The 18,967-nt window shown below is 50.4% G+C and overlaps 1 protein-coding gene across 1 annotated transcript in view; it reads left to right on the forward strand.

Annotated features, from left to right (window-relative positions):
* Positions 1-18,967, forward strand: part of SLC18A2 (solute carrier family 18 member A2) — a 35,703-nt gene that overhangs the window by 6,394 nt on the left and 10,342 nt on the right. Inside the window, exons 3-11 of the mRNA XM_035029915.1 lie at positions 4,213-4,271; positions 4,540-4,623; positions 4,916-5,008; positions 5,809-5,898; positions 6,012-6,055; positions 6,127-6,187; positions 8,639-8,734; positions 18,574-18,652; positions 18,832-18,883. Coding sequence (XP_034885806.1) covers positions 4,213-4,271; positions 4,540-4,623; positions 4,916-5,008; positions 5,809-5,898; positions 6,012-6,055; positions 6,127-6,187; positions 8,639-8,734; positions 18,574-18,652; positions 18,832-18,883 — 658 coding nt within the window. The remainder of the gene's footprint in view (positions 1-4,212; positions 4,272-4,539; positions 4,624-4,915; positions 5,009-5,808; positions 5,899-6,011; positions 6,056-6,126; positions 6,188-8,638; positions 8,735-18,573; positions 18,653-18,831; positions 18,884-18,967) is intronic.

An 18,967-nucleotide genomic window follows, 5' to 3' on the forward strand; every position in this document is an offset into this window, starting at 1 on the left:
GACAAGAAGGAAGCCGCAGGGCATGGAGTCTCTACAGAATGCACAGTGGTAATTTTTTTTTCCTTCGCTTCAGCCAGTTGGTCCGAAGTAGGCTCTGTGGGAATAAGCAGTGACCTTTTCATTGCTTCCGAGGACAGGGAAACCAGCTCTTCTGGAAAGTGATCTCCCGTCTTAGATGTTGTTAGGATGGTGTGACACAGTCTTTGCCTCTGAACTGGAGAGAAGCTGGCAGTTGATGGGGTGTTTCCCGCAGGAGCCAAGCCCCCACTTGAGCTGTGTGGCTGGGACAGGGGTCACCCCCACCCACAAAAGTATGAAGTCCACGGCTCGCGTAACTCCCTGCGTGCATCTGATAGCTGAACAAGACAGACTTAAGGACTAAACCTAAGAATTTTGTTTTGTCTATGAAATGGGGGACAGTCAACTCCCTAGTAGTACATTTTAGCAAACGTTAGGCATCATTCATTACTGATCTCTCTTACTGCACCACCTTTCAGAAGATCATTGAAAAGGGAGATGCCTCCTCTTGTCTCATCTGATGATCGTTTGTACCCTTTCGGATCCCCTACTTTGTGTCAGGCAGAGGGAGCCTGACTTTTAACAGCCCTGAGAATGGGGCGTGCATTGGTCTCTATGGCAAAGATAAGCTAGTTCTATTAAAGAAAAAAATACTGATTTTCAGTGATGATTTAGGGACTGTGGAGTTTCTCCACTGGTGTGTAGGTATATATAATGAGCACCACTTTTATTGCTTTGTACTTTTTTTTCCTGGGGATTCAATATATGACTTTTAGTCTTATTTCAATTGGATTAACTGCTCCCTGATGCTCTACAGAGGACGACCGTGGGCTGGGATGACGCATAAGGGAATGGTAATGGGATATTTTGCTAAAGGTTTGCTCTATCAGATCTAGCTCTGCTTAGCACTGAGACGAGAGGCTGACTCAGATCTTCATGACTAATGTCACTTGAGTCTTTGTCCATTTAGGAGACATTGTGGGGAAGGAGAAAGGGCACTGGTGATCTGCCCATCACTCAGTGACCCTGGGGCACGGGACAACTTTCCTTTGGAGGTGGGTGTTTGGGGGGTGGGGAGGGGTAGAAGAATTTGAGGGTGGAGGGGTCCAGGATCTGCCCATTGTGCCCTGCTGCCTTGTCACTGAGCCCTGGGGGAAGATGCTGCCCAGCACTTTCCACTGGGCAGCCCGCTCAGCAGCCTGGCCGGCAATGGAAGTATAGGGGGCATGTGTATCTGGTAACGGGAAGGAAGCCGTGCGAGCCCAGGGGTATCCAGAGTGGTTGGCTCGCTCTGCCACCAGGGGTGAGCCACTCTCTCTCTCTCTCTTTTTTTTTTTTTTTTAAGATTTTAATTTATTTTTTGACAGACAGCCAGAGAGGGAACACAAGTGGGGGAGGGCAGGGGGGGAGAGGGAGAAGCAGGATCCCCACTGAGCAGGGAGCCCGATGCAGTGCTTGATCCCAGGACCCCGGGATCATGACCTGAGCCGAAGGCAGACACTAAATGCCTGAGTCACCCAGGCGCCCCGAGCCATTCTACCTTTGAACCTCCATGATCTCATCCAGCATGAGGGTTTGGCCTGGCCAACCTTTGAGTTTCCTTCCAGTTTGGCCACGTGGTTATTCCCTACGTGCTTATTAAAATCCCAAAGGGATTTAAAACAAACAGCCTGTAGCTGCAGTGGTTTTAAAGCAAACACAGCACCTGGGCTTGGTAACAAGAATCCTGTGTAAGCACATAGCCCTCTGGGCACAGAGCTACCTGCTGCTAACCCAGAGACCGTCCGTTCCACCCACGCAGTGTGACCCTGTGCTCCCGTATTGGGCATCCCCACCCACGTGTATGCCAGCAGGACCGGACACACCCCAGGCGCTCAAAATAGGCCTGTTATCCTGAATTTGGGACAAGTTACTTAAATTCCCTGGCCCTAAAAGGTAGTCGTCTGAAAAATGAGGGTCCTGCCAGCTACCTCAAGGAGCTGCGGTGAGAATCACAAGGGACCCCATTGCTAGTTTCCTACTTATGGTCTTGGGGAATGCCAGAGCCTCCTGGTAAGAAGAAGCTACTCGAGATGTGTCCTGCCAGGTGGCCCTGGCCAGTTATCAGGGCTGCAGATTGAGCATCGTTGCACTGGTATTTCCACCAGCTTCGACAAGTACGTTGTTTTCCAAGGGGTGTGTTGAAAGGGGGTGAGAAGGCTCTGTCTATTCTAGGGCAGCTACAAGCATTGCCATATTCCATTCTCTCCCCAAGATGTGCAGGAGTTGCTGGGGAAAAATGAACTGCCTGTGAGTTCTCCTCGCTGAGCCTCTTGGAAGTTTCTTTATTCAGTATCTGGCAGTGCTGTGTAGGGCCTGGGGTTGCGAATGGGGTTCTTTTGCCTAAGTGAGGAAAGCGCACAGAGCAGTCGGCTCCAGGCTAGCTGAGGTTAGAGATGCTGCCATCTGACGCCCATCGGAGCTGCTGTGTCGAACCCTGGCTTCTTTCCTGGTTTGTCTGATTGGCTCCGAGCCCCGCCTGGTGAATTAATAAACTCATCTCCGGTCATAGTAGGGGAATTTTTGCATGGGACAGAGGGCTGTTTGGGAATCTGACATGATTTTGCGATGCTATGTGTATTTTTGCTAGTTTCTGGAGCACATGAAGCAGTTAAAAAAAAAAATGGGGGGAGGCGGGAGTATGACCAGGAACTTTTGGAAAGATTTTATTTAAAGCCACATATGTCCTTTGGCTTCCCGGGGAGGTGGTGAAGTTTGCAGGGAAAAGTCCTGGACTGGGCAGGATAGTCCTGAGTGAAATTAGCCCCAGGACCTTTGACAAGTCACTGTTTCGCACCTCTGTCTCTTCACCTGTGAGATGGGGAGGTGGTCATCTGCCCTTATCAAATCATTGAGCTGGTGGGCATAAGAGCCTGGAGAATTGAATGTAATTTTATTATTATTATTTTTTAAGATTTTATTTTTTTTTAATTAGAGAGAGTGAGAGAGAGAGAGCACAAGAGGGGGTAGGGTCAGAGGGAGGAGCAGACTCGCTGCTGAGCAGGGAGCCCGATGTGGGACTCGATCCTGGGACTCCGGGATCATGACCTGAGCTGAAGGCAGTCGCTTAACCAACTGAGCCACCCAGGTGCCCTGAATGTAACTTTAAATGAAGGTATTGTTGTCATGATTTTTTTAGTCAAGCCTGGAAGAGAAGAGCCCTTCAGGCTGAGTAACTGGGGACTCAGGACTCCTTGGTCCTCACTTGGTTCCTGTCCAGGAGCCAGTGGGTCTAGGGCTGGGAGGAAACAAAGCCTGGAGATGTTCTGGGCTGTTCTGCTAGAGGGCGGCCACTCAGCTGGCGTTGAACCCCCTCGCGGGGCAGCAGGACCCAGGAAGCTGCCTTCACTCTCCTGTCCCATCCATGTGGCAGGAGCCAAGCGGTCTGCTTACCTGCAGGAACAGAGAGGAACGAATGAAGAGAAGGGTGGGGGGGAGGAAACACTTTCTGAAGCATCTACTATGTCCCATAGTAGCAGTTGATCATCCACATCTCATTCTGTCGTCCCTCCCGTGCTGGCAGGTGGGTGGTGGCCGGATGTGATACCTGAAGACCAGGGTCTCCCCACCGCCCCCGTCCACCCGGGGCAGAGCCCTGTATGGACCCCACGTGGTCTTTCCGAGCAATCAGGATGTTGAATTTTTGCACAGAAAACGAGGCCGATTTTTCTAGGCTGGCCCCGTTGAGGTCGATATGAAGATAGACTTGAGTATTTTCTTGTATCCCTGATGCCTCTCAAATGTAGTCTCTGCTGCCAGTTGAATCACTTGATGACCTTTTACTGGAATCGTTGCTTGCCATTGTCCCTTTGGAGAAGCTCTAGCAAAGACAGTAATTGAAGAATTAAAAAAAAAAAAAAAAAGATGGGAACCGGGGTTGTGTATTTTAGACATGCTCTGGGTTGCTTGCCAATATTGTGTTAACATTTAGTGCAGAGAAATTTCTGTTCAGAGTGGCAATCCTGAAATGTATTCATGTTCCAAGGCAGTCAAACACGAAAAGGTCACATAGGAAGCACCAACTATATGAATTTTTAGAAAAGTCGACCAAACACTCATCCGCCTGATCCCAAAGGGTAGGCAGGAGAGACTCCATATAAAGCCTTAGAAAAATACAGAGAGTCACCAAAGTGTCCCCATGCTTTTCTTTTGCAGAATCGGCTATCCAATTCCAATGTTTGCGGGATTCTGCATCATGTTTGTGTCAACAATTAGTAAGTGTCTACTGTTTGCCTTCTGCGTGTGGGTCACGGGATGGGCTCTGAGGACCCCACACCGGGAATCGAGGCTGCAACCCCAGGGTGGGGGTGGGGGGCTGTGTATTGGCCACAGTTGCAGAAGGGGGTCCGTCAAGCGGTTCGTGGCACTAAAGTGCAGTGCGGTTAGTCCAGAAATGGGCCGTCGGGTTCAGGGCTGGCTTCACGGAGCCCGTGTGAGGCATCAGGCTGGGACTGATGCGCCGCCGGGCCGCTCCCCCGGCAGTGTTCGCCTTCTCCAGCAGCTACGCCTTCCTGCTCATCGCCAGGTCGCTACAGGGCATTGGCTCATCCTGCTCGTCTGTAGCTGGTAGGTGTGCAAAAACGCCTGGTAAGTCAGTGGCCCCAGGGCTGGCTGGCCAGCCCCTTGCGGAATTGGCTGGAATAATGTAGGGAATCACGGTATTAGTCGTGGTGCTTGGGGAGGGGTGCTTAAGGAGGGTACTGCTTTCTCCTTGGCTTCTGCTTCGTCTTACATTTCTGTGCATCTGGCCGGTTTGGGAGATCACAGGTCTGGGCCCGAGAGGGAGGGCGAGTCACAGGTGATTTCTTTTGGTGCTCCCTGGAGAGCTTGGCTGTTGAGCATTTCTTCTCTTGTTTAGGGATGGGCATGCTGGCCAGTGTGTACACGGATGACGAAGAGCGAGGCAACGCCATGGGCATCGCCCTGGGAGGCCTGGCCATGGGGGTGCTAGGTGGGCAAGGGCCACGTGGAGGCCGTCTGCGGGGAGGGGCCTGTCGGCCGTTGGCGGAGGGCCACAGTGCTCCCTGAGTCCACTCCGAGTCTGTTCCCCTGGTATTCCCTACTTCCGTGGAGCCTGTGTAAACTGGTGGGAACTTCCTGACCTGGGGGATGTGGGCTCCCCTGCCTCCCCCTCCCAGCCTGCTGGGTGACTTTGGGCAAAAAAAAACCAGAGACCTTCACGGGTCCAGATGTAAAATGAAGGCTGGAAAAGGGTGGTCTGCCAAGCTCCTTTCTCTTGGGCATTCTCTGAGTTACCATCCCACCTGCGGACCTTCCCACCTTGCTCCCTTCCAAGTCTGCCTCTCCCCCCTGCCCTGGCTGACCTCCCTGGCCAGGTGACAGATACCTTCCCTGAGAGGCGATTTGGGTCCTCTGCCTTTGTCGCATTCCCGGCCTTCACTTGGGAGCCCAAGGTTCTGCCCATGCTGGTTTATAAGGACCAAGGTCCTCACTGACCCATTTTCCTGCTCTCGTTAAATAGCACAGTTGTGTGGTCTGGGTATGGTTTCTCTTTGGTTTTTACTTTTGGGGTACCCTTGTATGCTCTTGCCCATGTCTTGGGTATAAAACTGGAGGAAGTTGCCAGGGCAACTTGACCTGCATAGAATGTAGGGTGGCCACCCCAAATAGTTTTTGGAGCAAAGTACAAACTCAGGAAACAAATGGATGCTTCTTGTGGAGTGGCGGGGGCTGGGGGGGCTGGCATCAGTCCCAGGGCCTGGCAGCAGCGCCTCTTTCTCTTCCTTGCAGTGGGCCCCCCCTTTGGGAGTGTGCTTTACGAGTTTGTGGGGAAGACCGCTCCGTTCCTGGTGCTGGCTGCCCTGGTGCTCTTGGATGGGGGTGAGTCCACGTGGGCACCTTGGCCGTGACCTCGGCGGCTGTGACCTGTGTCAGGAGGTGCTTGTGCTCACACTGCTTTTTCTTTTTTTTTTCTTTCCCCCTCCCCCTCATAGCTATTCAGCTCTTCGTGCTCCAGCCGTCCCGGGTACAGCCAGAGGTAAGCCCCTGGGGAAGGAGGGTGCTGGGGCGGCCACATCAGCTTTTTTAACCCCTGTTTTTTGCTGACAGAGCCAGAAGGGGACGCCGCTAGCCACATTGCTGAAGGACCCCTACATCCTCATCGCCGCAGGTGGAGCTCCCCTCAGTCTCCCTGATCTTCCTCCGCCAAAGCGTGGGGGGTGGCTGGCGAGAACCAGTGCCCGCTGCTGGGAACTGTAGAGAATCATGAGCGGCCAAGAGGTTATATATGCGTCACCAGGAATGTCTTTCTTCCATCATTAATCTCTGACCCTCAGCCAAGGTCCTTCCTTGGTTTTCACTTGGGGCAAAGGGGTCTGGGTCATGGGGATGCCCTGACCCCGAGGTTTGTTTGTGTCAGTGGCCATCACTGTTTGGCCTTGAACTCCCAGAAGGAGTCGGTGGCCTCCCTGCAGACCTTGTAGGTGGGCGGTCTGATTCACCTGGGCGTGCGTGAGTCAGGGCTGACGGCAGAGCCCCAGAGGACCGCTCCCTTCCCGTGGAGAGGTCACTCTGCTCAGCACCAGAGAGGCTGCCGGGAAACCCTGTCTACAGAAGGTCCCGTCTTCGGGTTCTTGGCCTAGATGGGCTCAGGCGAAGCCCCGGTTCTGTGGTTTGTTCATTCATCCACGGGACTGTCCCGCCAAGACCATCTCAGGGATGCGGGCCTGGGGCTGCCTGGGCCTGGACGCTGGTCAGCAGTGACCCTTGGGGCCCGGCCAGGAGAGGGCAGCCCTGAAGTGCGGCAGCCGACGCGGTTAGGGTGAGATTTGTCCAAGCAGTGGTCCCGAACACGGCTAGGGCTGTGGGAGTCTGGCTGAACTGGACGCGTGCCCTACCTGAGAGCATTCCAGTTTAGCCTCTTTATGCCCCAGGCTGGCTTTGTTGAAGGCTTCTGCTGCTGGATTTGGTCATGGGGGCACCTATGTAACCCTGGTCTAGACCCTCTCCATCAGGCCAGCTGGCCCCAGTGTTGCAAACCTGGTGTGGTGACTTCCTTATGCGGGGGACCTCTCTGTGCCCCCAGCATGATGCAGGGACTGTTCCAGCGCCCAGACGCCCATGTAGCCCGGGCGGTCTCAGGTGGAGTGAGGAGATGTGTGGTGAGAGCGGGCCTCCCTGCAGCCCAGCACCCACTGCCTCAGGCTTTCTTTGACCCTCACCGCCTCACCCTCACTCAGGGAGGAAAGATCCACCCAGCACTGAATATCAGGCTGTCATACCTCCACGCAGCCTCGGCTGAGGGAGCTGGAGGCCAGGCGGTGTCTTCTTTGTTCTGGTGAGATTTTAACTTACGAAGGTGACTGAGTGATGACCCAGAGAGGCCAGTGCTATTGAAAGGAGATTTTATTACCACACCACTCAGGGCCACCTGGGGAAGGAGCAGGTTTCCTAGGCCAGAGGTTTGCATGAGAAGGGCAAGGCAGGGCTGGGGGAACAGCTTTGGATGGGCAGGCTTTGGAGCTGGGGGCCGACCCCGGGTGCCTGGCGCCTGGTCCTGGGTGGATTTACTGCAGGGATGTCGGTTTGCTGTGTGAGAGTTGGACAAGGAGGGGTTCAGAGCATGGCCCTGGGTCCCAGGGGAGACATAGGAATGGTATCAGTTTGGCCCTACTGAACAGACGGCAAATAACCCGCAACCCTGAATCTGGGCAGCAGGTAGGTGGGGGGAGCTGGTCATGTCCGTATCCTTTCTCTGTTCCACCTGTAACGTCACGAAGCATGAAAAAAACCTTTTTTCATTATATGAGCCCCTTAATCACCACAGCACAATGTTCTTTGAATCAGGATTCTGGCAAATTAGAGGTTCCCGGGGACATGGCACAGGAAGCTCCCAGCACTGTGGGGGAAGGGCCCCGTGCATCTTCTCCCGCAGTGGCTCTACCTTTACCAAGGGTTCTGGTTAACAGGGTGGTAATGGATATTTGCAAAGATACACTATATGGATAGTTGATTTAAAAAAAAAAAAAAATCCCTCAACAGCCCATCTGTACTGAATGTACTGGATTTGGGGACATCCCAGGGCATCTTTAGAAATGTCTGTGTTCATTGCACAGTAAAACTTAGGTGCAGGAGCCTCCAGTTGCTGGGGTCTGTGTGTGGTCTAGAAGGGGCCCACACTGGTGGGCGGCCTCAGGCAAGTTACTTCGTTAATAAATTGGAACTCCTTTGCCAGTAGGTTGGGATGGGTAATCAAATGACCTCTAAGGCTCCCTCCAATTCCTTTATGACTCTGGGATTCCAGTTTGAAAATACTGTTTCTTAATACTTTGTTTAAAATTTAATATTTGACTTCAGTTACTAGTATTTCATTTTAATAGATTTAACTTAATATTTGATTATTATTGAATAAGAATAATGATGATGATGATAGTAATAATAAACCCAACTTCCCCAGTCTCCCCTTGACCTGTTGTCTGTCTTTTCCTCACAAATAGAAGTTCTGGGCCTCCAAGTGGATTGTTCTGGCTGTGGGCATGTGGGGTTTAACTGTGTTTGGAATCAGTAAGAGATGCTCAAGACCCCAAAATGGAAGCACACTAACCCTCTCCCTCCCTTGAAGGGTCCATCTGCTTTGCAAACATGGGGATTGCCATGCTGGAGCCAGCCCTGCCCATCTGGATGATGGAGACCATGTGTTCCCGCAAGTGGCAGCTGGGTAAGGACTGGAGTGGGTGCTTCTGATTCTAGAATTTTTGTCCTCAGGGCAAGTCCTATCATTGTAAGCCCTGCCAAGCTGCAGGTACCAGGATGATAAAATGATGGTTTCTCTTTGACACTTAATGGGGTCTGTGCTTAGGGTTGCAATGAGCTTTGGGGTCTGTTTCAGCTCCAGTTTTGTTTTTTTTTTTTAATCATCCCTGATGGATACAGAATTAGCATAGAGGCATCAGACGTGGGCAGAAACGAGAGCGCAAAAATACATTCAGTGTCTCCCCATGTTTCTGAATTAGACTAGTTATGTTTATGTGGACAGCAATAAAATTTATGTGAAAGAAGCTAACAAGCAGGAGTTAAGAGGATTAATTTTAACATTTCTAATTTAGAAAGTAATACATACTTTATTATTTAAAAAACAGACCCAGATCAAGGAAATGAATCTTAAAATCTCATGTTCATCTTTTTCCTCCCAGCCCAGTCCTCCATGATACTCATTTTTAATAGTTTTGTGTCTTTACCCAGATGGTTCTGCCACGTAGGAGATGCTTAAAAGCCCAACTCAAGTGGAATCTTCCCAAATGTATCACTGTGTGACCTCTTGTTTGTTCATGTTTCCAGGTCAGATGGGTAGATTTAATTTTGAAAACTAATTAAATGTAAATTTTTACAAGTTACACATGTACTTAATGTTTAAGTGGAACATTACTAGCATTACTAGAATTATAATGAAAAAGCCAGTAGTCTTTGACCTATACCTCCCCATTTCCAACCCCCTTCCTAGATTTGATAACCTTCAACTCTTTTGGTTGTTTTTTCTGCTAATTTAGGTCTCTAATAAGTGTAACTGCTTTTTTTTTTTTTTTTTTAAGTTCTCCAGTTTCTGACATTATCTACCAGCTCCCTAACGTGGTAGATGGAGATTTAATGCCATTATTCTACCTGAAAACATCAAACAACCAACTTACCTGTTTTCTCAACTTCTGTTTTCCTAAAACAGTTATATTACGGTTGTTGGTTAGATTGGTATTCAGTATTGACATTATCGTGACTATGTAAATATTGTTCAAAGAAGAGCTATATAGAGTTTTGTGATTATTTCTTTTTACAAACTTTTGTTTTTCCTGGAGTTAGTCATGGCCATGTCTTTCCATTTTCTTAGTTTTCAATGTAGCATTTATGGACATATTCCGAAACTCTCTGGCAGAAGTTAAAGACCCTCTAAATGTGGCCAAGTACATCAGCAAGACTAATCTGTGTTTTTGCTTGTTTGTGGACATTTGTCTCACATTACTCTGTCTTGCTTCAGTCTGGACTTACCACTAGGTCGTCCTAGGACTTTCCTCTTCCAGTATCTGGGCATCGTTGCCTCTCTTCTGTTTCCTATATCCTTCTCCTCTATATTCCTTTCTCTTGGTTTACTCTATCATTATGATAGAACACATCCTCTAGCTGCTTTCTGAGAGATGGTGCATGGCATGTAAAGTTTTCAGAGATCCTGCATATCAACAAACATCTTTATTCTCATGTTTGGTTGACTTAGTCTATTTGGGTATATGATTCTTGGTTGGAAACTATTTTTCTTCAGTTTTGAGGCCACTGCCCTATTGTGCTCTAGTGTCCAGGGTTGTTGTTGAGGAGGCTAGTGTCCTCCTCATTCCCCATCCCCTGTAAGTGGTGAAAGGATCTCTTCCTCTCTAGGTTATGAGCGTCCATGATGGTTTTTGCAGTGGGGTCTGTTTTCTTCTACTGGGCACTTGCTTGGTTAGCCTGTTCACTTGGGAAGCTGCTCCTTTTAGTTCCGGGAAACCATTTTGTATTATTTCCTTAATTAATCCTCTCCTCTACTCCATTTTCTTTCTTTTACTGTTACCCTTGTTGTTTTGATGTTGGACCCTCTGTGCTTTATCCTTTTAATTTCTTGTCTTTTTCTTATTTCCACTGATTTTTTTTTAAAGATTTTATTTATTCATTTGAGAGAGAGAGAGCGAGCATGCACACATAAGCAGGGGGGGAGAGGCAGAGGGAGAAGCAGACTCCCTGCTGAGCAGGGAGCCTGATGTGGGGCTTGATCCCAGAACCCAGAGATCATGACCTGAGCTGAAGGCAGAGGCTTAACCATGAGCCACCCAGGCACCCCTATAACTGATTTCTTCATCTTCATTTTCTAGTCTATTAAATTTTTGTAATTGGTGTCTTCATATCTTAAATTTGAAGAGCCCTTTCATATTTACTCTAAATGGTTTTGGATGTGTGGAAAGGCTGTTGAAATAACAGCCTCTTACCATTTAGTAGGAAGACTTCCACTCCCTATCTCAGCCTCTCGTGTTATCCCTGGTCTCCATGCTGCCTGGGCTCCCTGGGCCAATTGAGCTTAGTTTCTCTAAAGAAGCTGTTCTCCTGCCAGGGTGAGTGATTGAGAGCTAGGAGGGTCCAAATGCTCTTCAAACAGCCTTTCAACCCTCTTTTCCAGCTGACAGACTCAGCCTTACATTCACAGTACCTGGAGCCTTCAGTTCCTGAATATTCTGGGTTCTGAGGCACAAAAGCTGTTCCTTCTTGTTGGCTGCCCCATGTGCAAGTGGAAGGTTCCAGTGTTTTCTGCTTTGTCCATCACTGCTCTCACTCTGCTGCTTCCTCCCTCTCACTGCATTTTCTCCTTTTATTTGTTTTTGGGCATTGAGGGGAGGGTGTGGAGTTTTCTTTTGTTCCTTTATTAAAATTTAAACAGAATTTGGGATAGGAATAGAGAAAAACCTATAGATTCAGTGTGCCCTGTTTAACTGGAAGCCCAACATTCATTTTAATGATTGGATATTGTTCTATTTTAAGGTTATACCATAAATTTTCCGCCAGTTCCTATTGCCAGACATTTGGGTTGGTTCGTTTTTGCCATAGAAACCATACTTGTAGCAAGATATTCTTACATGTATTCCCGTTCATGTTTGCAAGTATTTCTGTGTGCAAATTCCTGAAAGTTCAGCGGGCATTCGATAATTAGTAGCATTGCACTAACACAAGTATTGTCTTTCCCAGTTGTGTATGTGAGAAGGCGAGGGGGTCTCATTTTGATTTCTTTTTACAAATTCTTCGCAGTTGAGCATTTTTTCATATGTTTCTTAGCTATATCTATTTCCTCTATGTGGATTTCTTATTAATATACTTTGCCCATTTTTTTTCTGGGGAGTTTTGCCCTTACTGATTTTAAATGTTCTTTGTATGTTGATATTAATCCTTTATCAGATGTTTTGCAAATATTGCCTCTGTCTTGTTGTATGTCTTTTGAGTTTATAAATGGACTCCCCCCCCCCCCCGCCCCCAACTCAGAACATTTAAGATGCCGCTAGTCAGGGTTAGTGGTCTGCCCCTTCGTGTCCTTGTCATTTCAAGGCGAGACCTTTCCCATGTGGAGATTATTTTTGTCATCCATATTTTCCCCTCATTTATGATTTGTTTTTTTACATGAAAATCTTGGATTTACACAGACTTACTTTACGTGCATGGTGTGTGAGAAGGATCTGGTGTTACTGTTTTCTGTATGACTAGCCAGTTACCCTAAGTGTCCACCCAGTTTTTCCCACCTTTATCATACTTGAAATGACTGTGTGTCCTTGGGTCTGTTTCTGGGTTCTCTCTTCTGTTCCATTAGTCGGCAGGAATTTCTGTGTCAAGATCCTCCTATTTGATTACTGGAGCTTTAGGACATTGTTGAATATCTGGACAGCTAGTCCCTGCACGCACACCTTTTTCTTTAAGAATTTATTGATTATCCTTCCTGGGGATTTATTTTCTTTTCATAGTTCTCTCAGCTTATAAGTTGCCATCTTTGGATGGAGATTCTCAGTTCCAAGTGAAGCTGACATTTTTAGTGCCCCCAGCCTTCCCACAAGCAACTTTCTATTCCCTCTGCCGTGACATCTTGCTAGATGCTGCTTCCTGGTTCACACTTGTCCCTACCGCAGCCCTTATGGACGCTGCCCTGATTCGCCGTGTTCTTTCATCAAATAATCCTTCCTTAAAAAGTCCCAAATTGCTTGGGGCAGGGCAGGATGAGGAGGAGCTGCTATTGGGTGTGGGGTTTCTCTTTGGGGCGATAAAAGTAGTTTGGAAACAAATAGTGCTGATGGTTGCACAACCCTGTGAACGGTACACTTGCAAAGGGGGAGTTTTAGGGTATATAAATGATGTCACGAACAAAATCAAAACCACGCCCCAAACAGCAAGAGTCATTCAGCGACAGAGGAAGGATTCTTGGAGCAAACCTAAGGCTGGTTCTTAGAAATTTAGCTCAGAACCTCCTGGCAAGGGAGATGCCAGAGGAGACCCAGAGACCCGAAGCTCCCAGGGAAGGCATACCACTTTGCAGAGGGAAGGACTTGTTCTAACCGGGAGTTTTATTTATTTTTTTATTTTATTTTATTTTTTTTAAAGATTTTATTTATTTATTTGATAGAGAGAGACACAGCGAGAGAGGGAACACAAGCAGGGGGAGTGGGAGAGGGAGAAGCAGGCTCCCCGCAGAGCAGGGAGCCCGATGCGGGGCTCGATCCCAGGACCCTGAGATCATGACCTGAGCTGAAGGCAGTCGCTTAACCGACTGAGCCACCCAGGCGCCCCTAACCGGGAGTTTTATAAAAGATGAAGAGCCGCTCTTCCTGTCTTGTTGCCCATGCTGGCCGTTAACCCTGTGGGCGCCGTTTCTCCCCATGGTGGTTTGGGCCTCCAGGTGTTTCCAGGAGGCGCCCCTCATCCCCCGCGGCACTTGGTGTGCGCACTGCGGGGTCCACGGAGCCTCTGCGTTCGCTTTGCGAGCGCTCTTGGGCTGAAGCCCTTTTCTGGTGTTTCTCTTGTCCCCACCTAACTGACTTCTTTTCTTTCCTGACTGAATGCATCTTGGCCATGAGCAGGGCACCTCGGCTGCTCCATCCTTTTCCTCTCCAGACGCAGCCTGAGGTTTTCTTTAGAAAGTCCTGAAGTCCATCAGAGGCCGGGGCCTTCTGGGTTAGATAACAGGCTGCAGACCACCTCGGTTTTATCAGGAGATCCTCTTGGGCTTATCTCCTGGGCCAGATGGTCCGCCCGTTGCACCTTTCCACCCTGAGCTCACGCCCTTCCTGCCTCCGACCCGGACTTGTGTTTCAAGAGAATCCATATCTGCACCTGTTCTGCCACGTCCTCCCCAGTGTGCGCGGAGCACCTCTCCCTGAGCCCCTCAGGCCCCTCGGAGCCTTGGGGTGAGGAGGCCACGGGGCGGAGGGGACGCAGTATGAGGACTGAGGGTGGAGGTGAGGACCCGCCGGCAGGGTGCACAGCTGTTCTCGGGAGGCCCGGGCGGCCTCCCCTCCCGGTGCAAGGTCATGTGTCAGCTCTCTCTCCAGTCCCTTCTGCCCCTCTGCTTCCCTCAGCATTTCTGGAAAAAGACCGTAAGCTGTGAAGTCAAAGCAAAACAATCTTACCAGCTGCCCAGGGGACGCATGACAGCTTTTGTTGAACGCTGTGTTTTCGGCCATAATTTTTAGAGGAGGTAGATGGCGGCCTCAGGAATGGGTCATCTGGAGCTCGGAAGAAGCCCACGGGCGCATTCCCACCATCCCTCTGGGGCTGCATGTCCAGCATCGGCTCCTTGGGGGCTTCATGGTGGGTTGAGCCTTGCCCTCTTGTGCCCGTCGAGCCGGTGGTCAAAGCCAGGCTTTCCATGGAAGCACAGGGGTGGGCGGACGATCCCCGTGGATGAACTTTCTCATAGGTGCAGGGGTGAGTGAGGAGGTGCAGGCACCCCTGTGAGGAGAGCAGCGGCCCAGCAGAAGGGGAGGCTCCCACGTGTGGCCCCCGCACTGTGTGCAGGCCGGCCTGTCAACACGTTCCTCCTCGTGTCAGGAAGAGGCGGACAGAGACTTCTTGTCGCATTTGCAGGGGCTACGGGTTTGGGGAGGGACAGAGTTGGCCAGTTGGTGACAGATCCTAAAAGATCTCCCCTGGCACCAACCAAGGGCTGAAAAGGACAAGGAGGAATCCCTCTGGTGAGAAGGTAGAGTCCTGCCCTAGGGTGGAAGACGCCCCCCGGAGGCTGGCGGGGACGGGGTGGGGGGGGTGCGGGTCGGTGTGCCGTGAGCCCCTCGAAGGTTGTGTGAGCGTGAGCGGCGGCTCCCCGGGTGCTGAACAGGCGTGACTGCCTGCAGAACCCGGAGTAGCCCAGGGGCCAGATGGTGGGGCCAGCCCCGCCGTTCCCTCGGCCCTTCCCCAAGCGCTATGGTCACGTGTTGTGCACCCAGCATGGAGCTGGGCGGGGTCAGTTCCGGGCACCGTGTTTCAAGGTCGAGGAGTCACTTGAACTTGTACACGAGGGTGTTAGTGGATGCCTAGCCACTGGGAACGACCCGGAGCCCTGGTGGTGGTTCGCTGGGGAAGCCAAACCATGGGTGGGATGCATTTTCTCTCATGCGGGTGGCCTGGCTGGGGGAGGAGGTGGAAGGTCCAGAATGCACACCAGGACCAGTGGGTGGAAGTGATGGCAAACTTTGGGCTTCGTGTTAGGACACCTGCCCCTCGCAGGAACGGTCCTTAAAGATCTGTCTGGAAGAGCAGTGCTCCCAGCCCGGGTCTCTCTGAGCAAAGCCAGGTGGTCTCCTCTTGGGACACCAGGCAGGCTGCTGTGGGAGGCACACTGAGGTTTCTAGATTTCTTTGAGTTCCTAGAACGGGTTCTGTAGGTTGTGTGGTGTGGTGGGGGCCCTGGCAATGCAGAGGATGCGAAGCTGTGGCAGATCAGCTCTCAGGGGCTCGGAGGCTGAGGTCCGAAGCTGGAAGTCAAGAAAAGAGGATCCTGGCTCCAGACGACACTGTCGTCTCTCACCCCCCGGAGGCAGGCTGCTGGACAAAGGGGGCCCTGCCTTCAAGGGACAGTGGCCTCCCTCAATACTTTTGGTTCTGTGATGTCAGTGTCCTTACACGGGTTTTTTTCTCTAAGTGCTCAGCCGTGTTCTGAGCACCACCTGTGTGCCACCCAGAGCTGGGCGGTGGGAACAGGTGTTGTGGTCCCCCCTGCCCGCTAGGAGATCACTCCAGTTTGGGGAAGGCCAGCCCGCCAGGGTGAAATGGCAGGAAGGAGCTCACAGGGAGGGACAGGGCAGGGGAATCAGATGGGGAGGACTAGTTGCCCTTGGAACCTCAAAGCCTTCCTATGAGATGCGTGCTGTAGGAGCGGTCGCTGTTTCTCGGGCTCTGAGAGGTTACGGTGACCCCCCAAGCCTCCGCTAGTCCGTGTCTAGCTGAAAGGAACATCTTGTTTCTTGCCTTACTTCCGGTGCTTTCTCCCGGAGAAGCTCGAAACTGGAGTTTGCCACCTGAGAGTATTTGCCGTCTATGGAAAATCAGGTGCATCCACAGGCGGGTCCCACGGGTGAGCTTAGCACCCCATTCATAAGTCCGGAAGCTGTGGCTGATCTGTGGCTTCCTCGGGAGCACGTCCTGCTTTGAGGCTTTGCCCCTAGAATCCAGATTCACCAGGAGGCAGGGCTCCCGGCCGGGTTCTCTGCCATCCACGTCCTTTGGCTCCAGGTTACGGCGGTGTGTGTGGACCGGAGTTCAGCCCATAGGTGGGTTTTGGTTGGCTGCTTCAGTGTCAGCCTGCAAGGGCTTTGCGTTTTTAAAAATTAGTTGCCAACATTTACAAATCCCAGGAGGTTTCATGTAAGACCCTTGAGTTCAGGCTTTTCTAGAAAATTGGATCTTCCAATCTGGGACCTCAGTCCTCCAGAGCAGTAATCGCCCGGGAGGAAGCGCAGTTGCTTTCCTGGAGGGGGTCGAGGCCCTTCCCCTCCGTTTTCCTTTTGTTTCTTGGACGCTGAGGCCCAACGTTGGTGGCTCTTTATCATGGCCCCTGTGCTGTTATTTATCTCATACTTTGCTTCCTTCCTTGATTTACCTCCTCCCCAAACCCCAGAGACACTCATCCTGAGACCAAGGCCTTCGTGATTTCTTATGTCTCCAGACTAACTCGACTACGTTGTGATCAAGGTTAGGCCTAATTACCGGCTACTTTGGGGAGCTTCTGGGTTCCCAGAGCACTGCGTCCATACCTGTGTTCGTCAGTTCCTAACATAGCCATGTCCCAGTTCAGGCGTCATCTGCTTCCTTCCTTTGAAGACGCGCTCATGGCGACCAGAGCCACGTTGTGGTCATTGTCTTCACTGTAGCGCTGAGCCAGGGCCGTGCTATCAGTCACGTTTACTGAATCCGATTACACCCAACAATCATCTGGCCGCCCCTATGACAAGTGTGACGGAAATGGTTTCCTGGAACATGAAAATGAGATTGCTCTCTATTATTATTTCCCAGATCACCAAGCCTAGGATGATTTGGTTTTGGATTTTGCTCCTGAACCTAATCATTTTGGAAGTCCCTCCTGTGCTGGAAGGCTCAGCCTCTCTGGAGGGTTTGATGGCTTGCATTCGTGCTTAGAGAGGTGCAGGGGGAGGCTGCTGTATCCTTGAAGGGGCGAGATCACACTTGTCTGTCTGCACGCTGCAGAGCTGCTGGGACAAGAAGGGCCCCGGGCCCTGGGCATTTCCAGTGCCTACCTGCTGACCATCTAGTATCTGGCATGCATGTCTAGCTCGCACAGTCATGGGATCGAGGACTGAGCAACGTTCACCATGAGTGGGCAGGGCTTAGAATCAAATCTGGCATAACTGAGTCCAAGAAGAACATTAAAAGTATGACTAGTCTGGGGCACCTGGTGGCTCACTTGTTAAGCGTCTGCCTTCGGCTCAGGTCATGATCGCAGGGTCCTGGGATCGAGCCCCACATCGGGCCCCCTGCTCAGCGGGGAGCCTGCTTCTCCCTCTCCCTCTGCCTGCCGCTCTCCCTGCTTGTGCTCTCTATCTCTCTGTCAAGTAAATAAATAAAATCTTAAAAAATATATATATGACTAGTTCGAAAAAAGCCATCTTTTGAGAAGAGATTGTCTATTGTCCTGATAATGGATGGGGACCACACGGAGCTGATGTGGACAAATCCCCAGCAGCCAGGCAGGTCAGACTTGAGGAGGACTTTCTGTTTAATGCAGAGACGACGTTCAAGGCGACCACCGCCACCCACCTGGAAATTGGCACAGGCTTGGCCCGGGGATGCCAGGTGCCCGGGAGAGCGTGGAAACCTTGGACATGTTAATGTCCGTCACATGACTCGGCCACAGAAAAGGACCACGTGGACATCTATTTTTTTAGACATGGAAAGATGTTCATAAAGCTAGTTGAAAGAAGCAGGGTGTAGAACAGTAGTACAAACCCATGTTTTGTTTTTTGGTTTTTTCTTAAAATCCCATGGACACACATTTATCTGTGTGTGTATGAACTTGCGTGTATAAACTTACGGGAGGGGATGCCCATGCTCATTCTCTGAGTGATGGGGTTTGGGATGATTTTAACTTTTTTCTTGGTCCTTAACATTCCCGTTTTTTCCCCCAATGCCCGTGTCTTCCTCCTTGTGGTAAAGTAACAAAGGGGTGAGGCCGGGGCGCATGTGGGGTCGCAGTGGCCCCGCTCCCGTGGCGGGAGACGCCCATATCAGGCCACGCGTGCAGCCACCACCAGGCAAGATGGAGCTGTTGATAGAGGCATGGATTTCATTTCTGGAGTGTCTCAGCAGCTTTGGGAGGACGGGTCAGACCCGTGGGGGCCAGTCTGGATCTGTCAGCCGCCGGATATTAGCTGCTTGGGTGCTGGCCCCAGGGCTTCTCTCCTCGGTTCTAATCACCATCATGGTGTCTGACAATTATTACTTTTTCTAACACTTGACTGATAATCAATACTGATAAGGTGTCCTTTTCATAAATTTACAGGCATTGCTTTCTTGCCAGCTAGCATCTCTTATCTCATTGGAACCAATATTTTTGGGATGCTCGCACACAAAATGGGGAGGTAAGATGAAATGCGAACAGCGCTCACTCTCTTAGAACAATGTAGCTCTTTTAAGCAAATTCTGCATGTTTCTGCCTTAGTTATCACAAGCAATTGTTTTAATTTCTATTGAAAAATTGGACTGGGGAAAAAATCGGAGTGGTCATTTATTGAAGGTGCTTTTTTTGTTTTCTTGGTAGGTGGCTTTGTGCTCTTCTAGGAATGATAATTGTTGGAATCAGCATTTTATGTGTGAGTAAAAGATATTTGACAAGTGGTAATGGTCTGTAAATAAAACTTTTGTTTTGGGCCAGGATCCCCAGGAAACCTTTTACA

The sequence above is a fragment of the Mirounga leonina genome, unplaced genomic scaffold (assembly GCF_011800145.1).
Source record: "Mirounga leonina isolate KUSES-001 unplaced genomic scaffold, KU_Mleo_1.0 Mir_114, whole genome shotgun sequence".
In the NCBI taxonomy this organism is placed as follows: domain Eukaryota; kingdom Metazoa; phylum Chordata; class Mammalia; order Carnivora; family Phocidae; genus Mirounga; species Mirounga leonina.